The sequence below is a fragment of the Amphibalanus amphitrite genome, unplaced genomic scaffold (genome assembly GCF_019059575.1).
Source record: "Amphibalanus amphitrite isolate SeventyFive unplaced genomic scaffold, NRLGWU_Aamphi_draft 000979F_arrow, whole genome shotgun sequence".
Taxonomy (NCBI): Eukaryota; Metazoa; Arthropoda; class Thecostraca; order Balanomorpha; family Balanidae; genus Amphibalanus; species Amphibalanus amphitrite.
In genome coordinates this window covers 143,059-169,247 of record NW_024882473.1, presented here as the reverse complement: position 1 = coordinate 169,247, position 26,189 = coordinate 143,059, and the positions used below count along the sequence as shown (strand labels likewise).

The window sequence follows — 26,189 nt, the reverse complement described above, 5'->3', positions numbered from 1 at the left end:
CCTCGCTCAGGCGCGTCGAATTATATACTTTTTGTCTGGGTCAGGTCAACTTGGGGTGTTGACCTCAGGTCAAGGTCAGGTCAGCACCCCCAGGTCACGAAGCTGGTCGAAAGAGGTCATGTTGCATATCATTCGATTCGGCAGGTCTTCCTGAGTCCATTGGTGGCTTTCTCGACTCGCTAGCTCAATTTGATCAGGAGTTATTGACGAAAAACTAATATGACCTTGATGACGTCATAAATGACGTCACGCAAGGTCAACATTGCAAAAGTGACGCATCTTACCTTGCAAGGAGTGCATCAAATCACGATTCTGTGTGCTGGAGATAGTTGGAGATCGTTCCCGGCGCCAGAATAGCAGTTTTCATTTTTCCCCATTGACTTATAATGGTGAGGTCACGAAAATGACCTGACCTCATATGACCTTTAGGAAAAATCCGAGATAAACAAGTTGTGAGATTCATAATGGATACTAGATCCTGCAAGTTTCATTTCCCGGTGACATCTCCTCTGGCAGTGAGGTCGTTGCGAAGTTGCGACATCTGAAGACCGTGCAGAGGTTCACTTATGACGTCATAGGTCAGTGACCTGACCTGACCCAAAAATGCGGTTGGTGTCAAAAGATGCGGCTTGGATCAAAGGTCAGGTATGCCAAGTTTCAGCTCTCTATCGCCAGCGTGTTCGGAGCTATCGCGAAAAAAACCCTATGGGGGGGCGGCACCCGCCCCCCCCCCCTCGGCCGGCGAGGGTTAAGCTAGCTAGAGCAGTTTCCATAAAAATTGTTTAGATAGTTGACATGGCTTGTTGACAACTCTTGCTGTTTCTAAAAAAGTGAAAAAATATTTTCCTGCATTAAGCACACAAGGCATGTTATTCTCATAAGCTATCGAATGTGTGTGTGTTTTTTTAAGCTGTTTTTTAAGCTTTTAAGCTGTAACTTCAGTTACTTCACTTTAGAACATATTGCCCAGAATGCGTCACTGATTATGAGCTGGTATATCATATCATATGTAGCAAATACATAAATGAGAATAGTGTGTCATGAATTTGTGTGCATGCTTCTGGATCATCTGTAATTACATCAAAGGCTCGGCTCAAGAGTGTCCTGCCGACCAGCTTATGCCCAACCCTTTCTGTCCGCAGAACGTCGCCTGCGACTCCCGCACGCCGTTTGCCCCGGCCGTCCGTACTGGTCTTCGCGCTGCGAGCCGCGCTGGAGTTCGCGGCGGCGTCGTGGAGCTCCCATCGGGACGGCGTGTGATGCCCGCGTCGAGCTTATAAGCCGTGAGCTTCGATTGGCGGCTCACGCGGTCACCAGCTGTATGTACAGCCTCGGCCCCGACGACCCCGCTAATGGCCGAGACCGGCATACCCCCGGCATGGGTCCGCTGTCCGGCGCAGCGCTGGCCGCCCGCATGCTATGCTACTTTTGGCTGTATCGTTGCCCAGCGGGAGCGCGCTCCACGCTGCGGAAGAGGTACACGTTGCGACCCGACTGAGGACTGCAACCGGATGGTGACACGTCGGCCTCTGCGCCCTGGCCGGGGCAGGCGTGACCGACGTCACAGTGGAGGAACGCCCAAACAAGACCAGCCCACCGTCGGAGCAGCATGGAAATATCATGTTCTGCCTGGACGTCGGACCCGGCGGCCGCAGTGCACCTGCACACGTGCGGAGAGGGGCGCTGGAGGCTACTCTGGAGCTTCTGCCATTCCGCGGCGCGACTGCTGGCAAAACGGCGGCGATTGAGGCGGTTGGGAACAGCTGCAGCAATGGTGATGGCGGTGATGGCGACATGGCGGTTTGGGACTTCATCTCAGCGCGGCCGCCGCCCAGGCGCCGCTGCGCCCGGCTGCTCAGCCACCTACCGGATGGCGGGGTGGCCCTTACGGCCCTCACGCCCGTTCGGTCTGCGGCCACGTTGTGGGGTGGCGGTCGCGGGGTTAGCGGCGTTGGACTTCGTCCTTTATCCAGACTGCACCGTACCATCTGAACGGATGGATCTGCCAAGAAAGATGACATCCAAGGCGGCTATGAGGCGATCACAAAGCTTCACCAAGAGCTTCTCCTTCATGGGGCCGGCCGGCCGTTAAGTCGCAACACCGGCTGCCGAGTGCCAACAGCTGCGTGCGCTGGCGCCGACGCGTTGTGGGCCGCGCTGCTGACGCCCAAGCTGCGATATCAACCATCTATTAATAAGTGGCAGCGGTGGCGGCTTGTCAGTTGTTAACGTGCCTTAACAGACGTTGCGAGTAGCCCGCGTTGGAATCGCATGGTTGGGAACACAACGCAAGTAAAAATGGGCTTCCTTGATGAACCTACTTTTTAAGCATTGTAGCCTTTGTAATTTTGGATGCTTTGCTGTAGATATTGTTTTCTACATATATACTATATAGGCACTCACGTGCTTTAAATCGCGCAATGCAATTGAACCATGGTAAAGACAATGATAAATGAACTGAGAGCTGACATGCCCCATGCTTTGTGTGTGTATGTGTGTGTGTGTGTTTTTTTTTTTGGCCAGTCGATAAAAGTGGTTTTGGACACTGGATGAGTTTTTAGGGGTGTGGTGAGGGGGGATGTAATTCCACAGACCTTCTGTCAGATTCACTAATGCAGTAGGTCTGTGCGGTGTTTAGTTATCGGAGCATTCTTTGAAAGTCGTGAATAGGGCCACCGAGTACCTAAAGCCGTGGTATTTCCCCACAAAAACTTCTTTTAAATAACCGGGGATAGGTACATGAGCAGAGTAAATGCTATTACGAACGCCTATCACAATGCTGAGCGAATAGGAAAATCCATAGATGGAGAATTGTGCCGCGTTACGGGTGCTCGGGCGCAGCCAATCCACCGTTACCCCAGCGGTGACCTTGACCCGCATCGTCTGTCTCGGCTCCAAAGCCAAACCGGCGTGGAATTGGGAGCGTTCGAGCACTCATGGTCCAGCGCAATTCTCCACCTAAATCCATTCCTGATACACATTTGCTTGCTCATAGTCATGTAACCCCGGTAAATTCACCCAACTTTCATATTGGTCGCTCCATAGACAGATGGCCACAGAGATCAACTTAAAAGGCCATTGTTGCATTCATTTAGTGGAGATCATTAAAGAGCCGTGACAGGCCACAAGTCGCGTGACATCATACGTGTAACGACCAATGACGTCGGCCTGCAAAACCCAATGGAAGCGGCTAGCAGCGTGCAATAAAACAGGGCGCTGCTTTCTAAATGTCTGTCGTGCGCCATAAATGAATATATTCTTTGTAGCCTGGCAACTCAGTATCTTTTTTTAATTATTGTACTAGTATTTAATAATTTTATAATTTTATAATTGTGCTTACGCTTTATGTTGATATTAGTGATAAATCCTTAGATAAAGTAAATCGATGTGATATTTAATAAAAAAATAGCAAACTAACGCACCATTCATTCGAAAGCTGGGGAACCTACTAAAAAGAACTACTAAAATTCCTGAGGAACCAAAGGATCAAATGGGGATTAAATAGATGCCTGCTATTCCGTCGTGAAAACGGCCAATATGTATAAAATGCTAATCTCGGACTTTTTATTTCTGTGACCTAAGGACAGGTCAATTTTGGAACCTCAAGTCAGTGGGAGAAAAGTGAAATGCGCCTCTTTTTGAACGAATGTCGTTTAACCCTCGCCCGTAAACGGCGATCTGCCACCTTCGCCCATGCAGGGGGGGGTTGGTGCGACCCCCCCTTGGCGTTTGAAAACGGAGCGTCATAGAGCTTAGCGGAAAAGACCAACGGATTGCTCTCGCCGAGATCTCGCGATTGGTGGTATATTTTTTGGTCCTAGGTCAACATTTGACCTACTTTTGACCGGTCAAAGGTCAAATTTTCGGAAAAATAGACTTTTTTCAACTTTCCGCGGCGATTGCGGCAAAACGGTGGGAGATATCGACTTGAAACCTTCACTATCGTGTTCCTTGATCAATTCTCTATCGTTTGGTATGTATTTCGTTTCCCTAGCTCTAAAAATGGCGCGTTGGGAGCGCCGGAAGTCGGCAAGGTCACAGTCGGCGGCAGAAATTCGAAAAATCAAAATTTAAATTTTTGAAATCTGATTGTATTTTTGGATTTGGAAGGTCCATTTGCTCCCTATAGAAGCTAATATTGCTGCATATTCCCATCGAGGTGACAAGAATGAGCAAAATAGTGGTTCGGGCGCTTTTCAAAAATAGTACCGGACGCTGTTCCTCTTGTGACGTCATAGCTCCGTGACCTGACCTGACCCGGTCAAGTTTCTTATACCATATGATAGCCAATACTTGCCCCAACATGCATGGGAAGTTTCATCACGATCCATCAACCGATGTCCGTACCACCGGCAGGAAACCTCGGGCGTTGGCACTCAGTTTGTGAAAATCCGGCCGGAGGCTGTTCCCTTTGTGACGTCATAACTCCGTGACCTGACATGACCCGGTCAAATTTTTTTTATCAAAAGATGCGCAAGGTTTGCCCCATAAGGTACCCAAAATTTGGCGGCGCTGCGCGCCGCCGTTTTTGCACTATTTCCGAAAAACCTCAGGGGGGGGTTGCACCAACCCCCCCTACATGGGCGAGGGTTAAAACCCTCTCAAACATCGGTTCATAGGTAAGCATAACACACTAAAACGTAAAAATGCACCTGTGAACCTTTTGTGTGCCCTTGAGGTCATCTCAGGTCATAAACGGTCACCAGCAGTTTTTCGGCTATAACTTTTTATAGAGACGTGCTAAAGGCGGCGAAAACACGTCAGATGTGGTCAGCTCGACGATACGGATCGACTGATATGCAGCATGGCCATTTCCGGTCAGGTCATGACCTTGACGTGCGGTCAAATTTTTAAAATGATCTTTCAAGGTCAACGTATAGTCCATTCGACGCGTCTCGACGAGAGGAACACGTTCCGCGGCGCTGTAGCTCTATTAGAACCCGCGCCCTGATAGAGGGGCCATTTTGGCCCCCTGTGGTTTTTCTTAACCCTCGCCGGACCTATTGGTTTTCTACATACGCGCCGGCCGAGGGGGGGGGCGGGTACGACCCCCCCCTCGCCGTTTCGCCCCTGGTGGAGCTAGCGCGTCGCGGAAAAAACGAGCGTGTGCGCCGTTACGAGACGCAGATATTGGTACCCGATTTTAAGGTCCTAGGTCAACCGGTGACCTCTGAGGTCAGGTCAAGTGCCCCAAGGTACGGTTCAGTTTTTGGTGAATAACTTCGCAAAAAACGGCCGCAGAGCGCCGATTTTGGCAGCATCGTGTTCGTCTCGCTCAGGCGCGTCGAATGATATACTTTTTGTCCGGGTCAGGTCAACTTGGGGTGTTGACCTCAGGTCAAGGTCAGGTCAGCACCCCCAGGTCACGAAGTTGGTCGAAAGAGGTCATGTCGCATATCATTCGATTCGGCAGGTCTTCCTGAGTCCATTGGTGGCTTTCCCGACTCGCTAGCTCAATTTGATCAAGAGTTATTGACGAAAAACTAATATGACCTTGATGACGTCATAAATGACGTCACGCAAGGTCAACATTGCAAAAGTGACGCATCTAACCTTGCAAGGGGTGCATCAAATCACGATTCTGTGTGCTTGAGATAGTTGGAGATCGTTCCCGGCGCCAGAATAGCAGTTTGAATTTTTCCCCATTGACTTATAATGGTGAGGTCACGAAAATGACCTGACCTCATATGACCTTTAGGAAAAATCCGAGATGTACAAGTTGTGGGACTCATAATGGATACTAGATCCTGCAAGTTTCATTTCCCTGTGACATCTCCTCTGGCAGTGAGGGCGTTGCGAAGTTGCGACATCTGAAGACCGTGCAGAGGTTCACTTATGACGTCATAGGTCAGTGACCTGACCTGACCCAAAAATGCGGTTGGTGTCAAAAGATGCGGCTTGGATCAAAGGTCAGGTATGCCAAGTTTCAGCTCTCTATCGCCAGCGTGTTCGGAGCTATCGCGAAAAAACCCTATGGGGGGGGCGGCACCCGCCCCCCCCCTCGGCCGGCGAGGGTTAAATAGCGCAAAAACGGCGGCGCTGCGCGCCGCCAAATTTTGGGTACCTTACTGGGCATCAATTTGACACCGTCACACAAAATTTCAAGTCACAGGTCACCTCAGGTCAGGAGTTATTGAGGTCAAACTGAGGTAATGTTCGAGTAAAAATGAGCAAAAAACATGACATCTTGAAACGCTCACCAATTCTACAGTTAACAAGCAATTTTAAAGTTCTTTATGTGGTTGTGTAGAGAAAAGACGGCGCTACAAAACTGCAATCTCGGATTTTCGAAATTTTGGGATTTTGACCCCCAAAAATAAAAAAAAATGATTTTTTAGAAAAACTCGAAAATTTTCAAAAATTTTCGAATTTCCAAAAAACGGAATATATGTGATAGTCCCTGCGCTCTTCGATATACATACCAAATTTTAGATCGATACCTCTTTTTTTGGCCAAGTTATAGCGAAAAAACTTAAAAATTGATGACGTCAAATTTTTGAACTCAATTTTTAGCAATTCTAGACCTCGTGGAGACCACCATTGAACTCCCCGTAACGAGCTGCATCGAATCGATACCCATTTTATGCAAAAATATCAACTTTGAAATTTGACCTAATTTGACCTGACCTTGACCTGACCCTGACCTGACCTTGACCAAAACGTGACCTAAGCTGGCCCTGAAGTCTGTCTGACCCACATAATCGCATTTGTCATGTAAAATGGACCATAAAACATGTATCACACGACACTTTCATATTGTGACCCCACCAGTGACCTGACCTCTGTGACCTGACCTGGTATCAGTGACCTCAAATAGCAAAATATGTGTTTGTAGATCATTTCCCCATCGATGATTTTCAATGAAATGCATTTTACTCGATTTTACAACGCATTTCTTGAAATGCCTGTAAACGGTGAAAATTAGACCTTTGACCTGACCTGTGACGTCATCGGTTTGACCTAGGTCAATGAAATTGTGTCACAAGGTAGTTCCCCGTTGGTGCTATCCAACACCGTTTACCGCTTGTCGCTATGTTGCGTGGTTCTCGAGATCTGAGGGGGTGGGCAAAATGCCCCCCCCCCATCAGACCGCGTTGCTCGGCAGACCCCATCTGGGCGCGGCTTAGTGGTTCCCGAGTTAGCCGTTGGCAGTTTCCAAATTGTTGAAATGGACTAAATTTTACCTTTGATGACCTCTGGTGACATAACCTTTGAACTGACCTAAAAATTGAAACGAAGTCATTCCGTCATTATTTTTGACGCTCTTTCGATTTCCCCTTACTGCGTGTCGCTACGTGGCCCAGGAGCCGAGTTAGAGGGGGGACGTGAAAACGCCCCCCCCCCCAGCACGACACGGAAAGCGCAGGCCACCAGCACGCCGCGGGTTAACTAATAGATAATGGAGAGGTCGCAAAATTGACCTGGCCATGTCAATGTAGATATTTTGTCTGAGGATTACGCAAGGCGAATGTTCGGTGAGATCAGCAAGTTTCTATGGCGCTTATTCAAAGTCGACCATGCACACTCACATCATCAAAAGTCGTCTTCTATACTACGCCGGCCGAAGACATTCTTAACCCTCGCATGTGTAGGGGGGGGGGTCGGATGGACCCCTTCCCATGGTTTTTCGCAAATAACTCGCGTAAAAAGCGGCCGATCGCGACGAAACTTTCAGTACCCTCGCATTGATCAATTTTACACCTACCCTGTAAATCTCATGACCCTGACCCAAATGACCTTTGACCTGTAACCTCTTTTCCGAGACCATGTTTGGCCGGAATCGCGATTTCGCGTATGTCGGCTCGCACTAGCCGCGTGTTTGCAAGCTTTTCGTGGTTTCAAACGTTCAAACATGTGATTTGATGTTACTCCCGTGTGTGTCAAGGTCACCTGAAGGTCAGGTCAGGTCATTGACCTTTGGTGACCTCGGGTGACCTCGGTTCACTTTTTCGAGTTTTACATGTTTCTAGGCTAGTTTTTGGAGCTGAATTCGAATTTAGCAACCATTTGAACATTTACGAAGTAGTTTTGGTGACTTCGTAACATGTTACGAAGCTGTCAGAGGCGATTGACACGTACTACGAATACCCGTCACGACGCCTACTGGTTGACCTGACCTGACCTGACCCAACCTGGTCTAAATGCTTCAAGACATCATCTGTGATCAAAACTAACACGATATTCGTGATCAGCACCCCGAAAAACCCCTTAGCAGCCACACTTTACGACTTTCTAACAGGTCCTGATTTTCCCGACTTTGGGTCATTGACCTGACCTGGAAGGTCAACCAATGACCTAGGACCTTAAAATTGGGTATCATCGGCTTCCTCTCGTCACGGGCAACACGCTCGTTTTTTCCGCGAAGCTCTAGCTCGATCAGGGGCCAAACGGCAAGGGGGGGTCCAACCGACCCCCCCCCCCTACACATTAGAAGCTGGCAAACGCCGCACACATGCGAGGGTTAACCTTCGTGCCACTATATGGGACAGTCTCACGCCTCACCCATCTGGCACTCATGCAGTCATGAGTGTCTGATATTTTAAGCACGGCCACCCCGGTCGACCAGAGGCTGCAAGTGCAGTCCACAGGTGGCTTTGGATCAGTGAGTGAATCTGTATATTTTTTTTTGCAAAGAATACAGATTGTGCCTATCGATGAACGTATATTTTACCGTTTCGAATTCGCATGGGTGTGTGTTTTGAGAATAACATGTCCGTAGCCTGAGCTCGTTTCCTATATCGCGCTAAATATGCATAAAGATCAAGGCTTTTGATAAAAGAAACACCGGGCTGCAAATTGCATTAATTGGATTTTATGAAAAATCAGCGAAACCTGGTACTTAGGTACTCGTATACTCGTATTTTGCAACACCTAGTAAATCATGCATGAATATGACGTCACATTTTAGATTGACCCCCTGTCACTAGCTCACAATGGCGCCCCTCTCAAGGGAAAAGTCGCCCCCTCGAGCACCATGGCCCCCCTTTCGCTGATTTCTGGCTACGCCACTGGACCTGACCTTGACCTTGACCTCAAGGCTCAAACTTTAAATTAAGTACATGTTTTTAGTTGTTCGTGATGAGATCTTTCGATTGGCGTTTGAATTTTCCAAATCGGACCATTAGTTCGGGAGATAACAGGGGGGGGGGGTAAAATTTACCCACCCCCAGCCCTGCGCGGGGCTGGGGTCTCCAGCCGAACGCGGAGACCCCAGCCCCGTTAAAGTACTCATCTGAAGCGTCTCGTCGCGTTCTTTCGTTTGCCGCCTCGTGCGTTTCGCTGCGTCTATTGGTTCTCGAGTTATCGTCTGGGGGCGTTTAACGCCCCCCCCCCAGCAAACGGTGGGTGGCGATATACCCCAGCAACTGCCGGGTTAAGTCTCATGTGAGTAGCTGATGCCTGGCTACAATTAGCCCGTAACCGTTTTACTAAATCTATTACCGGGTCTCCTTTTAACCCTATTGGTGGCTGGCTCCTGGCTACCCCCATTAGTGGCAGGGGGGCTGTTTACGACCCCCCCCCTCTGATATCTCGAGATCTAACGGGCCGATTTTCAAAATTCAAACGGCATTCGATTTCGCTCAACGTGATCTACATTTCTAAAAAATTAAAATTAAAAAATGTCAATAGGGGGGGGGGGGGTAGAGGGGGTAAAAACGGGCAAATTGCAGATACATTTAGACTGTTTATCACAGCCAGGTTTCTGAACCAATCTTAACGCAACTCTTGCCGATCGATAGAAAATGAACCAGGAATTCACATGGATCCTAAAAATATGCATTTTCAAAAATCATATGGCGGATACAGATCATTGAGATTGGGGGTACACAAAAAGTATAGTAAATAAGGTTTTTGTTGGTACTGTTTCTAAAAAGGGTGGTAATGTTCTTGTTATATTACAATTTTCTTATGAGAGAACGACTACAATTGTATTGGTCATGCAAAGGCGGTGTCAGGGCACCTATGTTGGGAGGTAAAACATAACCCCCCTTTTTGGACTCCTGGATCCGCCTATTATAGCAAAAACGTGTCAAAAGAGGATGCACAATAACTTTGTATATGTTATCACATGATACCTTTCATTCACTGTTCGTAAAACTGGTGCATACAGTTATAATACATCAGCATCGTGATCTTCGCCCAAATGACTCGCTTCACGAATAGGACCCCCCAATTCCCAGTGCTCTGGAGCCGCCCCTGGTACAGTTATGAACTTGAAATTTTCAGGGAGTGTGTCCAATTTAGTTTTAGGAAAAGTCAGAAAATTTCAGCATCGTAGCTTCAGCGGTTTCGGAGATATTCCCGAAAAACCTGAGGGGTGGATGAAAACAACCCCCCCTGCCACTAATAGGGTTAAGGATTCTTGCATTAGTCGACAAACACGGTTGTTGACATTAATCACAACCTTTATTTTTTGCAAGATCCTCCAGAAATTATGTCAAATTAATAGATATTTAATACTTTATTGTAATGAAATATACGACAATCGCATTAAATAGCAAATAATTTATTTGCTTAAATGTATTTAGGTAGTTTGCATTTGTTTATACTTATCATAAAATATTCCACATAAAGTTCCTGAAAATACCATGTAGAAAATCGCACCGTTGAATGGCCCTGTAAACTGGTAAACAAGCGAAAGCCGCTGTAGGAATGTCGTCCGCGGAATTCCGTGTTTGCGGAATCCCGCCCACCGAATGGCCTAGTGTGCGGCCGACTTGAGGTCGGAAATTCAATAAATTTCACCTCGCTTTTTTAGCGAAAGCACCTCGGGCCTGAAGGCCCTCGGAGCTTTTGCTAACAAAAGAAGCTCAATAAAATCTAACCTGGTAAAACAGTGACGTCTTCTCCGGCTCCCAGAAGGTCGGATGCCCGGCCACGTACTTGCTTGATGGTCTGTCACCTGGTGCTTCCTCAATCATTTCTTTGATCAGGCTCCTCACGGAGCCCTTCGGTACGCCATCCAGGCTGAAAAGGATTTTTTAGAACATCACCCGTCCCGTAGTGGGGAACAACCTCGATGTCTCGCCGATTGTGACACCTTCCAACTAACACGTAATAATACAAGCATTTTCTTACTTTCCAACATGGGACCGATGACGAGAATTGTTATCTCTAAGACATTAACCCTCGCCCATGTAGGGGGGGGGGGGGGTTGGTGCAACCCCCCCCCCTGAGGTTTTTCTTAGCTACACGACGAACCGTTTCAGATAGCCTGCTCAAATTTTTAGTACCCTATGGGGCATCCTTTGCGCAACTTTTGGTATTTTATTTTGTCAAGGTCATGTCAGGTCACGGAGTTATGACTAGAGATTGCAATCCCGGAACGTTTTGCCTATCCCGGGATCCCGAAAGTTTTTATTTCGGGATCCCGGGATCCCGGGATCCCGGTCTTGTCACTGTAGGTCGTAAGAATAATTTCCTACTGACATATTTTGCGTCTTTTAGCTTACCACAAACAAAGAGGCAACCAAAAGTCATCCCTAGACCATTTCATTTGCAATAAACACGATTATATTTGCGAAAGAAACGTTTCGATTTGATTAGCATTACCCCAATTGGCCTTAACCCGCGCACCGACGGGGGTCTGCGCCAACTTCGCACCGACGGGGGGGCGGATGACCGCCCCCCCCTGAGATCTCGAGAACGAAACAAGATAGCGACAAGCGGTAAACGGCATCGGATACGCACGGTCAAGATCTACAATTTTTACAAAGGTCATTTTCAGGTCAGGTCAAAGATGACGTCACAGGGGTCGAAAAAGTCAAAATGGCGGCGCTAGATATGGAGAGAGTTTTTCTCGAATAACTTTCGAATTAGTCAAGATAGGAACAAACTAAGGGCATCATCGTGATCCTCTCGTCAATCCGCATAGAATGATATATATGTTGACCTCGAAAGGTCAAGGTCAAAGGTTGACCTCAGGTCACGTGACCTCGAGGTCATCATGTATATCATTCGATGCGTCTTGACGAGCTGAACACAATGAGACCATCCAAGCGTCTGTATCTTGTTCCTGTACGGAGTTATTGGCCAAAAACCTTTGGTGACCTTTGATGACGTCACATGACCTCACAGCTGCCCAACAGCAAAACAGACCTAAAGGTAGTGAAGGTTGATCGTATATGAAGTTGTGTATGGTATATGGGGCCATTCCGACCCGTTTTAGTGGTAAAAACAGGGAGTTGATTTTTCCCCCATTGACTTATAATGGGGAGGTCGCGAAATTGACCTGACCTTAGGTCACCGATATCAAAATTCCGAGATATACAAATTGTAGCTACTAATGACCTCATAACATCCTGCGACTTTCAAAGGCCTCCGACATCTACTGTAGCTCTGGCACGGTAAAAAAGTTGCAAAAAAGTGACTTGAGGTTGGGTCATTCAAAGTGACCTGGTGACCTGACCTTAAAAGGTAGGAGGTTCAAACTTGCACACCACGTGTAAAATTGATAAAGGTATAGTCATACCAAATTTCGCGGCGCTACGCGCCGCGGTTTTCCCGCTATTCGTGAAAAACCTCAGGGGGGCGGATATCCGCCCCCCCCGTCGGTGCGCGGGTTAATAAAACTGTGCGCCGACCAGTGCGTCTTCTATCTCGTCATTCAGACGGGTTCCAGCACATCCACGCCTCACTCACTTTTCGTCTACGTTACTCGTAGTTAGCGCGACAGTTTTAAGCCATTGCAGGTAGGTCTGACTATTTTAAAACTCGCGACCAGTGTACGCCAAATTTGGCAGCTCCCTATTTCACAATGTTTTCAGGACGTCGCTTGGTCACTTCACCTCCCGGTTCCGCTCATTCATCACTAATGTCTCTCAGACTGCTCCAAAGTCGCTTTGAGGGCAGAGTCACTGACTGGGAGAGCTCCACTCTATGACTCTACCGTCTTCAACGTTTGAATCAGTGAGCTCTGCCGTCACTTGCGTGACATCTGTGACATCTTTCTGCGACACGAGCTCAAACACTGTCTTGATGACCTCTTTTGTTCCGGCCACGGACGGATAAGTCAGAATCGCTGAACGGTCCGTGATCCTGATAGAGATGTTGCTGCACTGATGCTGCAATTTTTTTGGCGTTCGGGACCCTTTTTCGTACACATTTAAAACCCGCGCCCCGTAGGGGGGGCCGAAACGGCCCCCCTGTCTTTTTCGGTCAATATCTCCCAAACGGCTGGAGATATCGCCACCAAACTTTCAGGACCTCTCCGGGCATCAATTTTACACATTGTGACCAAAACTTTTCCCAGAGGCTATGATAGGTTTGCCACAAATGACGTCAGAGTGACGTCATGTTCTGTCATTTTCGACCGAAAAAAGAACTTCGCGAGAAGACCTGTCAGGCCTACAGCTTTGAAGATACAGAAAAATGATCAAGACATAAAAGGTGTAGAATTGACAGGGCTACAAAACTGCCATCTCGGATTTTTGAAATTTTTGAGTTTTGACCCCCAAAATTCAAAAAAGTATTTTTTTTTGGATATATTAGCCAAAAAATCCAAAAAGTTTTTTGAGTTTCGAAAAAACCGGAATATATGTGATAGTACCTACCGTCTTCTATCTACATACCAAATTTAAGATCGATAACTCGTTTTTTGGCCAAGTTATAGCGAAAAAACTGTTCAAAAATGATGACGTCAAATTTTCAAACTCAATTTTTTGGCAATTCTAGACCTCGTAGAGCAAAACAAAGACCACCATTAGACTCCCCGTGACGAGCTGCATCGAATCGATACCCATTTTATGCAAAAATATCAACTTTGAAATTTGACCTAATTTGACCTGACCTTGACCTGACCTTCACCAAAACGTGACCTAGGCTGGCCCCAAAGGCTGCCTAACCCACATAATCGCATTTGTCATGTAAAATGGACCATAAAACATGTATCACACGACACTTTCATATTGTGACCCCCGGTGACCTGACCTCGCTGTGACGTGACCTGGTATCAGTGACCTCAGATAGCAAAGTATGTGTTTGACGAACAATGTACCATCGATGGTTTTCAATAAATTACCAATTTACTCGCTTTCATAGCACATTTCTTGAATTGCCTGTGAACGGTGAAAATCTGACCTTTGACCTGACCTGTGACGTCATCGGTTTGACCTAGGTCAATGAAATTTGGTCACAAGGTAGTTCCCGGGTGGGGCCATCGAACACCGTTTGAATTTTGAAAATCGGCCGGTAACTTTCCGAGATCTTAGGGGGGGGGGGCGAAAAGGCCCCCCCCCCCTACGGGTGGTAGGGTCCGCCGGTAGCCCTACGGGGCGCGGGTTAAGCGGCTTGTCCGCTGTGGGTGATACCCAGGAGCTACCATCACGGTCAACTGTGGACGGCCGATACGGGATGCCAGCTAAATAGTTTCTCTGCATTATCATCATCATCATCAATTTATTACAACATCCTTGACGGACAAACACATATACATGTACACATACACATACACACCTATACCTACATACACTACGAGTACGATCAGTTTTTCAGCCGACGGGGCCTATGAATGGCCTTGATTGAGAGCATCGCATGTCAACAGTCTGACGAGGCTCCAGGCACAGGTATCGTTCTGGGCCATCAGCCATCGTAGTGAGTCGGTTAAGCCACAGGGGACAGTAGGACATGTTACCCACTCGGGCGATACGTGGCCGCCAGCGATCCTGACAATGCTACCAAGGCTTCCATCACACAAGGCGAGCACATGGTTTACAATCGAGCCAGTATGTCTCGTAGAACTTGTGTTCAGAAAAATTCGCGCTAATGCACTGAACAAAACGTCACGGAGACGATGGTCCCCATCAAAAGCATCCCTGAGGGCAGCAAATTGCGAGCGGCGCAACAGTGCCTGAACATTGGGGATGTTAAGTGCTTTCATCAGCGCTGAGTGATGAGCACTTCGCGGTAGCCTTAACGCTGCCTTAAGCGCAGTTGCCTGCCACCGTTCTAAGCGTTCGATGTCCGCGGAACTCAAAAGGGAAATAGAGCAGCCATAGAGCATGGTTGGGGACACAATCGCACGCCAGAGAAAGGCTTTGTCTGCCCCCGGTAGAAACGGACTGAACATGCCAGCTGGGGACAGACCGAAAAATGCACCCCTGCCCCTACGGATTCGTTCGGCTACCTGGTTGGCGCCCTGTAACTGCGAGCTCAGTTGGACTCCCAGGTGCTCTGTCTTTGGTTGGTATCGGAGAGTTTGCCCACACAGATGCCAGCGGGGTATTTGCGTAATGAGCTCTGCGCCGAAAATGAAGCTGTGACTTTTTGTCATGTTAGGCGAATTGTGCACAAAATCTATCCTCCACTTGCTCGCGAAGCTAGTAACAACATTCAGCATGCCTTGCAAATCACTCGTGTTACCGGACATCAGAAGAATATCGTCAGCGTATGCCACTACTGGGATATGGTGACCGAACAGGATGGGGCCGAGGCGAGAGTCATCAAGCTCCTGAATCAGTGGCATGAAGAACATGTTTGTTAAGCATGGTGACAAGAGAGCTCCCTGTCTTACCCCACGACGAATTGCGAAAGCATCTGACCACGCTCCAGCAAAGCGCACTCGGGAAGTTAAATGAGCGTACCATTTAGTCAAGAGGGCCCAGCTTCTCTTAGGTAAGTGTTCGTGTGCACGGAGCAGAACAGCTGAGTGCCAGAGCCGGTCGAAGCACTTCCGAGCGTCTAAATTGGCCACAAACAATGGAACCCTATGCGACAGAAAATGCTGCGCTGTCTCATGAATAAGGATAGACGCCTCCCGTGTGCCCCTGTGACCAAGAAAGCCAAATTGCAGCCCTGAAGGTCTAAATGATTTGCTGATATCATCCAGCAAAATAAGCTCTAACAGCTTCGATAATGTACCTACTAATGCGATTGGTCGGTAGTTATCGGCGCAATTGGAATCCAGTCCCCTTTTCTTCATGATTGGCACCACCGCACTGTACGTGAAGCTATCAGGGACTCGCATCTCGGTTAAGCAGGCCGTCAGTAAGCCGGCAATGACCTCATGCAGTATCCGAGAGGAGCCGTGAAGCAGGTGCTCGACAGTGATTCCGTCAAGACCAGGGGCAGCGTTGCGGTTCAACTTGGAAACGAGGCCATCAACTTCATTAGCTGAGACGACTCTGGCGGGCCCCGGGTTCGCCTGGGCCTGGGCCAGCAAGCCTGCTACTCGCTCACGCACTTCCTCTTGCTCTGTGGATAGTTTATCGCCATCCATGTAGATACGGCGGAAATGTAGTTCAAAATCACTCGCGGTGAGCAACGAACAAGAAGCGCGTGAGCCTCGCCGAGCTAGATCAACGCGTCGCCAAAATGACTGAACGTTTTATTTCGGCGCAGAATTGGCAAAAAGTGGGCGTAGGAATCTACTTGGGATTTGGCTGCGTCGGAGCGAGCTCGTCTGTAAGCCCTTCGAGAGGCCCGGAAACAGTTGTGTAAAGCTGTATTCCGGGGCTGACCGGCATCGTTCCACATACGGTGCCACAGGCGGGCGCGATCTCGAGCAGCCGACACAGATGGAGTCCACCAGGGCTTCGGTGGTCTCCGGGGCCGAGAGCAGCCTGCTTCAGCTGCTGCCTCGTGGATGCATGATGTGAGATGCCTGTCCAGCTGATCAGCATCAAGATCAAGCAACTGAACCAGCTGGAGGCGCTCAGCAAGGATCCTGCGATATTTTTCAACCCGACTGCTGTCTTTCCAGACTAGGACCGTGCGCTTGCTTTCAACGAGGTTATTCACCAGTGGTTGTTTACACTTTCTGCCCTGATACTTAACTGTCAGTTCCAGTGTGCATTGGATGGGCAGGTGTGGGCTAAGGTTATCTGGGGATGGTGGGACTATGGCACATGCCTGAAGCTGATGACCGACAAACAAACGAGGTACAGCAATAATAATAATAATAATAATAATAATGCCCTTTATTTCGTTCCATCCTTGAAACATATGTGAGCACACATGAAACACACACCACACCACAACAGTCCCATACTTGGGACGTCAGCGCTCAACAATGCGCTTTAACTGTGACGCAAACACATTTACAAGATCAGAGCGACTCACAGAACTGATCTCGAGGCCCATGAGACCATACTGCCGGAGTAGACACTGGTAGTCTTTGATCAGGATGCCTCCACGGCCAATCTCACTTGACAGGACCGCTTTAATTATAGCATTGTTGCTGCACAGCAGTCTTTTATAGAACATAATCTTCCTATAAGCTATAAGCATTGGACATGTAAGAATATTCAATGAGTAACAGAGAGGATGATTTCTATGGGATTTAGGAACACCGACCAGTTTTTTCACACACGAGTGGTAAGCCACACACAATGCACGATAAGCCACTTTAGCACCAGACGAATCCCAAAGTTCACAGCCATAAAGGTTTGTACAATAGGCCTTGAACAGTTTAATCTGAATCTCACTGCTTGCCTGCCCCACCAAAGCACGAAGCATATTGACATTATAGTACAGCGACCTCTTGGTTCTCCTCATATCACCACTGTCATTTAGGTCAGGTTCCAGCACATGGCCAAGGTATTTAACCTGGGTTACGAGAGATAGTCTGGTACCATTTAAGGTAATGCTAGGAGCCTGAGAATTGGATAAATGTGCAGAAGCAGCACATTCCTTAGGATTAAAAACCATGCACACAGTTTTTTATGGTATTAAAACTAATATTTCTGTCAATTGCGAACCTTTCACACTCATTAATTAGCTTTTGTAGTCCAGCCCGGGAAGGCGACAAAAGCACAAGAATGTGATCGATGTGTGTCCTATGGCCACCACGCTCATAGGTAAAATCTACCGACTGAGGAAAACAAAACTCAGCAATGGCTATGTCATTGTCGTCTAGTAATTGCTGAAACTCCCCGCTAAACGCATTAAAACCACGCAGCCGGGGCCAAAAGTGGGGTCTCCTAGCTGGGGACAGCTTTGGAAGGGGACAGTTAAAATCACCGACTACCACTAGTGGAGCAGTGACCCTGTGTGCACAGAACAGTGATTCTAAACTCGCGCAGGCGTCTCTGTAGCTTTCTAACTGATCTACATTCCCAGAAAAGTAAGGCATATAGCAGCCAACTATGATGAGACATGGGGTTTTGTGACTGTTTATCTGTATGGCTAGCAGCCGGTTGCATTCCGACTGCAGGTGAGAGAAGGAGAAGCAGCCACCTCCTCTGCATATCATGGCTGTACCCCCGTGACGGCGCCCTTCCCCCGCACCAGGCGGCATTTCCATCGCGTGCGTCTGGAATATCTGTACATCGTCTACCTCACAGCTTAACCCGCGCCCTGCTGGGGGGGTGTTTGAACACCCCCCCTGTGGTTTTTCGCGAATATCTCAAAAACGGCGGCGCGGAGCGCCGCCGTTTTTGGTACACCTTATCATACATCAATTCTACACATGTTGTGAAAATTTCAGACCAAGGTCATTCAAGGTCAGGTCACCAGGTCACTCGAAGTGACCTCACCTCATAAAAAGTTTCAATGTCTGTCATAGCTACACCGAGTGACCGATCGCTTTGAAACTTTCAGCGATTGCTAAGAGCATTAGCATGTACAAAATGTATATCTCAGAATTTTGATATCGATGACCTAAGGTCAGGTCAATTTTGCGACCTCACCATTATAAGTCAATGGGAGAAAATTGAAATGCGCCTGTTTTGGACGAAAGACATTATAAACACTCCCAAACACTGAATTACAAGTGGTTTAGACACACTGAACATGAAAATGGTGTCTGTGACCCCTGTTTATGCCCTGAGGTCATCTTAGGTCACGAATGGTATCTAACAGTTTTTCGCAAAGAACTTTTGATAGAGGCATGCTAGAGCGATGAAAACGCCTTAGATGTGTTCAGCTCGACGATACGGATCGACTGATATGCAACATGACCCTTTCCGGTCAGGTCATGACCTTGACCTGAGGTCAAATTTTCAAGTTGACCTTTCAAGGTCAAATTATAGTTCGTTCGATGCGTCTTGACGAGAGGAACACGATGCCGGTAAAGGTAAGCTCGTACAATGCTTGGGTCAAAAGTTATTGCAGAAAAACTGTTTCCGAAAAAATCGGCTATTTTTGCAGTTTTTGCCCCCTGCAGGCAAAACCGTTGACGTTAGGTCAAATCTGAGAAAATTACTCAGAAAGGGCGTTAATAGGGCTATCGAATGCGCTTTTCCGCGGCGCTGTAGCTCTATTGGTTCCCGAGTTATGCGTTGGCTTCTTGGAAATTTTCGACATTCGACCTGGAAATCGGCGAAAATTTGCCTTCAATGACCTCTGGTGACCTGACGTTTGACCTGACCCAAAAATTGACCGATGTGATTTCCTCATTATTTTTGACGCTCTTTCGAACGCCGCCTTCCGCGTATCGCTACGTGGCCCAGGAGCCGAGTTAGAAGGGGGGGGTGTTCAAACACCCCCCCCCAGCAGGGCGTGGAAATCCAGGACCCCCAGCCGGGCGCGGGTTAACAGAACATCAGTTAACATGGAGCTTTCGGCGCTGGAAACCCAAGTCTCTGAGAGAAATAAAACATCCAATTCTCCTACGAGCTCAGCTACGTAGGCAGCAGCACTGAGAAATCCCTCACAGTTATAGCATCCAATGCGAAGTGGCTTGGAGCTACTGGAATCCCAACACCCTGCTGTGTCTGTGTCGGGCGAGTTAACAGCCCGACCAGTACCTTTGATGCTGCAGGCCAGTGGTTGATGCGGGCGCTGCTGTGCCGGGTGCAGAAGTTGAGACTGCCCTTGGGCAACACTCCGTTCGGGTTGGCAGGCTCGGCCAGCTCTCGGTGCGAAACATACCCGCCTGGGCTGCGTTTCGCTCTTGCCATGACGACTCACCTCCTGTAGCCTGCTGGTGCAGCGACGGAGGTGAGCTCAGCGTTGATTGCTGTTGCAGAGGCGGGACCGGCTGCTGTAGCTGCGGGGCCGCAAACGGTGCCGGCACCATTTGGGGCCAGGACGGATGGAGACAGGGTGGCGGCTGATGAGCGCTCCAGTCCCGGGAGTGCTCGGTGCGCCATGGCTGTGGCTGCTCCTGGATATGCTGCTGAGGCGCGGTATGGAGCTTCTGTGGAGGCAGTACTTGGGATAGTGTCTCCTGAGGCTGAGGTACTGTCCGATGGAGATCCGGATAGCTCGGACATTGGATCCGAGACGGCTGTGCCCATTGCCTTTGGAATTGCTGCATCTGCTGGCAGCCACACGGTTGAGGCAGTAGCTGTGTGTGTTGCTGCCATGGGCAAGGCTGCTGCGGCGCAAGCTGTTGCCTCTGTGATCCCTGAGGCTGTTCAACCGTTTGGGTCTGAAGAGACTGGGAAGGGTAAGCCAGATGCTGTTGTGGCTGCCATTGCGGTGTCTGCAGCTGGCCCGGCAGAGGCACAATGGACGGCACTGCTGCTGGGGCATACAGTGAGTTCCGAAACTCGTTATGCTGAGTACGATTTCCTTGGAACTGTCGATTGCGGCGCTGCATTGCTCCCTGCCGAGACCTTTGAGGCTGCTGATTCTGGCTCCAGTGCTCGGATTCGTTCCACTTATTGCGCTGTGGTCGGCGGCCAGCATCATGAGAGCCCTGTCCGGGTGGGGCGCGCGTAGACTGCCGTTGGTTCTTCTGTCGGCCCCGGATCGGCTGGAGTGGCTGGGCGTTTCCCCGATTTACTTCCAGCCGTTCGCCGCTGTCGCTGTCGCTATCGCTGCCGTCTGTGCCATGTTTGAGGCCAGCACAGCGTTGCATTTTAGACACTATTGCTTCTGCAAGTCGGCCAATGTCCATAGAACGAGTCACATCATCGACCGCGTCCGGTGCTGAGCGGACAGCGCTCTCTTGGCCTGGACGCTGCACAGTAACGTGTGGGCCGCTAGTGGCGACACCAGTGGTATTGGTGGGTGAGCGTGGAAGCGGGGCCGAGACCTCCGGTGTAAGCTGAACAGGCGATCTTTGCGCCATAGCTTGTACTCGAGTAGGGTTCCCCGCTGCTGTCGGCTCTGTGCCACCGTTGTCGACCCGGTCAGGGATCAGGGTTCGCTCGGACGGCCGATCGACAGTCTGCTGAGCGCTCTCGCCGGCAGTTGGGACAGCGGGCTCAGGGAGCTGGCTTCTGACGACACCACTGAGTGCTGCAGGAGCGGCAGCGGCTTCCACAGTCGGTTGCTCCGGTGTCACACACCCTGCTCTTGCGGTGTGAGTCTGAGCAAGCTGGCATGGACTGTCTCTGGCGTCATCATCTCTAGCCGCACACCTCGCTGCGCGCTCCTCCAAGTTACTTATACGAACTTGTTTTGCTGCCAGTGTGGCCTTAAGTCCCGCTTCACTATTTCGTAGTTGTTGGATTTCTTTGTCCATCCTTGTCATATTTTCCAGAATGGTTTCCATGTTTGTTATCAACGCTGACGGCGGAGGCTGTTCATCTGCTGGGGTTTCAGGAGGACTGGAGGGAAGGCGGCGATCCGGTGGCTTCAGCACGCTGTCAGCCTCCTTCAGCAGTGCTTCTTGGGCTATCGAAGCACCGAATGCCCAGCAATCATCAGCCAGCCTAGCGACGTTCCCAGGCATCCGCTTCATCAAAGGTCGGCCGGCGGTGGATGGTATCACTTTCACCAGCTGCATATGAAGGCTATCGCGCAAGCCGCGGAGAGGCGGTTCGTCAAGACTGGCGATACGTTCTCTGGTGCTGGCCGGGTCATTAAGAAAAAAGTTCTTGACGTCAGCTAAAATCAAGTCCGTGGTCACTTCCGTCATAGCTTCAGCTATGTCTTCAGTTTCCGGCGAAAACCAGTAGGCTTGCCTGATTATAATATTAGGTTAATCCAGTTGGAGGCGCAGAGCACAATCAGGCACTTATGCTGTCCAAAAAATCAACTGAATATTTGAGGCCTGCCAGCATCCAAAGATCAGCAACTACATGACATTTTGCAAATTTTTAACTATGTATTTTGGAAAAAACAGTTAGTGTATCTTGTTGACCTTCCGGCCTTTGACGGAAAATTCGCTGTAGATTCCAAAGATACTAAATTCGCGTAGGAGTGAACCGTGCGTACATAATTAGAATCGGAGCAAATAAGAGCAGCCGACTAATCTGAACGTCAAGGGTTTTTTATGTCACGCAGCACCATGAACAGTGTAAACAGGACTCGTGCAGCGGCTGCATTCTTTTTATGGTGAAAAACTGATTTTTCGGGATCCCGGGATTGGCGGAATTTCGGGATCGGGATCGGGATTAAAATCCCGCCGGGATCCCGGGATCCCGATCCCGGGATTGCAATCTCTAGTTATGACGTCATAAAGGGAACAACCTCCGGCCAGATTTACGCTAAGTTGGAGATTGCTTCACATTGGTATAAATGCCGACTGACCTGACACACTGATGGATTGTTTTAGAATCATAACTGGCTGATTTGACATTGGCGCAATGTCCGTTGACCTTTTAAAGGTTACCAATGGCGCAGCCAGGATTTCGTTTCGGGGGGGGGGGGGGGGGGGGTCATCGCCTCCAAAGCGGGCCCCCTAGTGTGCGGGCCCCCACTCATTTTTCAGAATCTCTCCATATTTCATACACATTCTGCTGAGCGGGCCCTCTTTACCTGCACGATAACCCTGAGCGAGTATGAATCAGAAAATTTGGATAGAACAATAGCTCGGCAATCACCCGGTGCTCAATTTTTACGCAAATTGACCACAACAGAAATATGTTACTATAACGTATGAATTCGTATCTTTCGAGGCCAAAAAGTGCCACTTCCGCAATATGCTTATTGCATAGCATATATGCAATCGGAACTGTTGCCTGCTTCTGTCGGACAAGATTTAAGTAGGCTCATGTGCCTGTCCTAAGCCATCTATTGTCTGCTGAGTGCTGTAGTATCTAGATTATGCCATTATTCTTCTTCATTACGTGAATTCGCTCACAAAAAGTTTTAACCCTCGCCGGCACAGGGGGGAGGGGTTGATGATGCACCCCCTAAGGTTTTTTTCGCGAATAACTCGCGTAAAAAGCGGCTGATCGCGACGTAACTTTCAGCACCCTCGCGTTGATCAATTTTACACCTATACCTACCCTAGATGTTTCATGACCCTGACCCAAATGACCTTTGACCTCCTTTCCGAGACCATGTTTGGCCAGAATCGCGGTTCGGCGTATGCCGGCTCGTATTAGCCGCGCGTTTGTAGTCCTTTCGTGGTTTCAAGCGTTCAAACATGTGATTTGATGTTGCTCCCATGCATAAGGGTGATGTCAATGTCACCTGAAGGCCAGGTCAGGTCAGATCATTGACTTATGATGACCTCGGTACACTCTTTCAAGTAATGCATGTTTCTAGGCTATTTTTTTAAGCTGAATTCGATTTTAGCAACCATTTGAACATTTAAGAAGTAGCTTTGGTGCCTTCGTAACATGTTACGAAGCTGTCAGAGGCGGTTGAGGCGTACCTACTACGAATACCCGGCAGGACCCCTACTGGTTGACATGACCTGACCTGACCCGACCTGGCCTAAATGCATAAAGACATCATCTGTGATCAAAACTAACATAATATTCGTGATCAGCACCCCGACAAAAACCCTATAGCAGCCACATTTCAGGACGTTCTAACAGGTCCCGATTTTCCCGACATTTGGGTCATTGACCTGACCTGGAAGGTCAACCAATGGCCTAGGACCTTGGAAATGGGTATTATCGGCTTCCTCTCGTCACGGGCAACACGCTCGTTTTTTTCCGCGAAGCTCTAGCTCGATCATGGGCCAAACGCGAGGAAGGGGGTCGTAACCTCTCTCCCTTGTGCCGTCGAAGGACGCAAAATGGCCTGAGCCGGCGAGGGTGAACGCGCTCACATGGGTCATGTACATATTGCCTTGGGCCAGGTTTGTTGTGGTGTGTTGATGTGGGGACGTAGATTCTGTCTGTTACCGTGGTCCCGGCATGGTGTTACTTATTCCGGGATAGGTACAGGCCAGACCGTTGCACCTACGTAGTGCGCTGAACTTAACGCAACTTATAGAACAAGGATGGGGAACGTGCCTGTGAGGGGTCTCAGCTCGATCGGGCCGGTGGTGAGCACATGGCGCGTGCTCAAAAAGTGCAAATTCGCGTCATAGACTTAACCCTCGCATGTGTGCGGCGTTTGCCAGCTTCTAATGTGTAGGGGGGGGGGTCGGTTGGACCCCCCTTGCCGTTTGGCCCCTGATCGAGCTAGAGCTTCGCGGAAAAAACGAGCGTGTTGCCCGTGACGAGAGGAAGCCGATGATACCCAATTTTAAGGTCCTAGGTCATTGGTTGACCTTCCAGGTCAGGTCAATGACCCAAAGTCGGGAAAATCGGGACCTGTTAGAAAGTCGTAAAGTGTGGCTGCTAAGGGGTTTTTCGGGGTGCTGATCACGAATATCGTGTTAGTTTTGATCACAGATGATGTATTGAAGCATTTAGACTGTTGTGATCTGTGCAGTGGTCCTCACGGTTCAGGGATCCGAAGAGTCGTCCGTCTTGCGCACACAGGTGTATTCCTCTCGCGACCAACACAGATCAAGTGAGTGCCAGCTCAGCTGGCCACAGACGCGTATGGCAGCACACATACACCAACGCGAAGGAATCTCCCTCCGCCAATGCTTATGCGCATAACATCTCCCCCCCCCCCACAAGACCGATGCAACTGAATAATGCAGCGGTCTTGGCGCACTGGGAGAGCTAACAAGTAGTGAGACAAACAAAAACAAATCGTTCTGCCCAGACAAAGCACAGTGATCCAACATAAACGGAAACACGTAAACGAATACGGGACACTACGCATCACAGCGAACAGATCACAGAGTCCTCTTGAACGTACGGCATAACATCTCCCCGGCATAACATGGCATTGACCGTACGGCATAACACAGATCACGGAGCAGGCCGATACCTGTTCGGTGGGTGGCGCGCACGCGCACTGCGACGTGGTGGAGGCATTGCCTCGTCCGCAACACAGACGGAGGACGAGTTAGATGGACCGCCGGGAAGAGATGGATGGAGAGGCCTGATGAAGCGTCGGTTTCTCCAGCAGACTCGCCCACTCGGCAGCTTGATGTGGTAATCTCTGTGACGACCGATTCCCACGACCACGCCTGTGCGGTCCCACATCCTGGAGAGAGGGTTCTGCAGGCGGACTTCATCGGCGATCTTCAACGGAAGAAGAGGAGACGCAGAACGGTTGTAGGTTTCTTCTGTCCTACGGCGCCTCTCTGCATTCGCCTGATCACACTTCGCTGCTGAAGCCTGCCATTCTGGAGCAAAACTTCGGTGATGAGCTGGAACACAGCTTCGGAGTGGATGACCCAGTACCACTTGGGCTGGAGACTGGCCGCCCTCACGTGGGCTGTTGCGCAACTCCAAAAGACCCCGGTCAAACCTCTCATCGTCTAAGTTGCCGTCGACGGTGGTTTTTGCAACGAGCTGTTTCAGGGATTTGACGGCTGACTCTGCCAAACCGTTGGACTGTGGGAAGTGGGGAGATGACATCACATGCTTAACTCCCCACCTCCGCACGAAGTCTCCGAAGACTCGGCTGCTGAATTGAGGGCCGCCATCTGAGCGCAGCGTTACAGGAACACCGAGCATCACGAAGTTCTGACGCAACGCTCGAATGACCTGCTTTGAGGTTGTGTCACCCGCTGGGAACACATGCACAACAGGCCACCCGGAAAGTCTGTCGACATATACCAAAAAAGATCGCCCAGCGTGACTGAAGATGTCTGCAGCAACTTCTTCAAACACTCGAGTAGGTGGGGGGTCCGTCATCAGCGGCTCACGCTTCTGACTTGGTAGTCGTTCTTGACATAGCTGGCATCCTTGGACGGTGTTTTTGATGTCCGTTGATATTCCTGGCCACCAGACCACTTGCCTCGCCCTTCTCTTCGTTCGTTCGATGCCTTGATGTGCATCATGAAGACGAGCCAACACGTTGCACCGCTCCTGCTGTGGAATGACGAGCTGCGCTCCTTTCAAAACAATGCCATCATCCACGCAGAGATCGTGTCTCACTTTCCAAAACGGCAGTAGATGACTAGGAATGTCGGACTTGTTGCTTGGAAATCCTTCCAAGACCATGTCAACCAGGGCTGCATACTGATGATCTGCCTTTGCGGTGTCTCGCAGCTGAGAGAGCTGCATGTCTGAAGCCCGCTGTATGGCGCCGACGTGAAGATCAATGCTTTG

The 26,189-nt window shown here is 49.4% G+C and overlaps 1 protein-coding gene across 1 annotated transcript in view; it reads right to left on the bottom strand.

Moving 5' to 3' along the window:
* The window catches only part of LOC122368827 (serine/threonine-protein kinase/endoribonuclease IRE1-like), a 165,240-nt gene that overhangs the window by 10,519 nt on the left and 128,532 nt on the right, over positions 1 to 26,189 (bottom strand). The window contains exon 8 of the mRNA XM_043343088.1: positions 10,827 to 10,968. Coding sequence (XP_043199023.1) covers positions 10,827 to 10,968 — 142 coding nt within the window. The remainder of the gene's footprint in view (positions 1 to 10,826; positions 10,969 to 26,189) is intronic.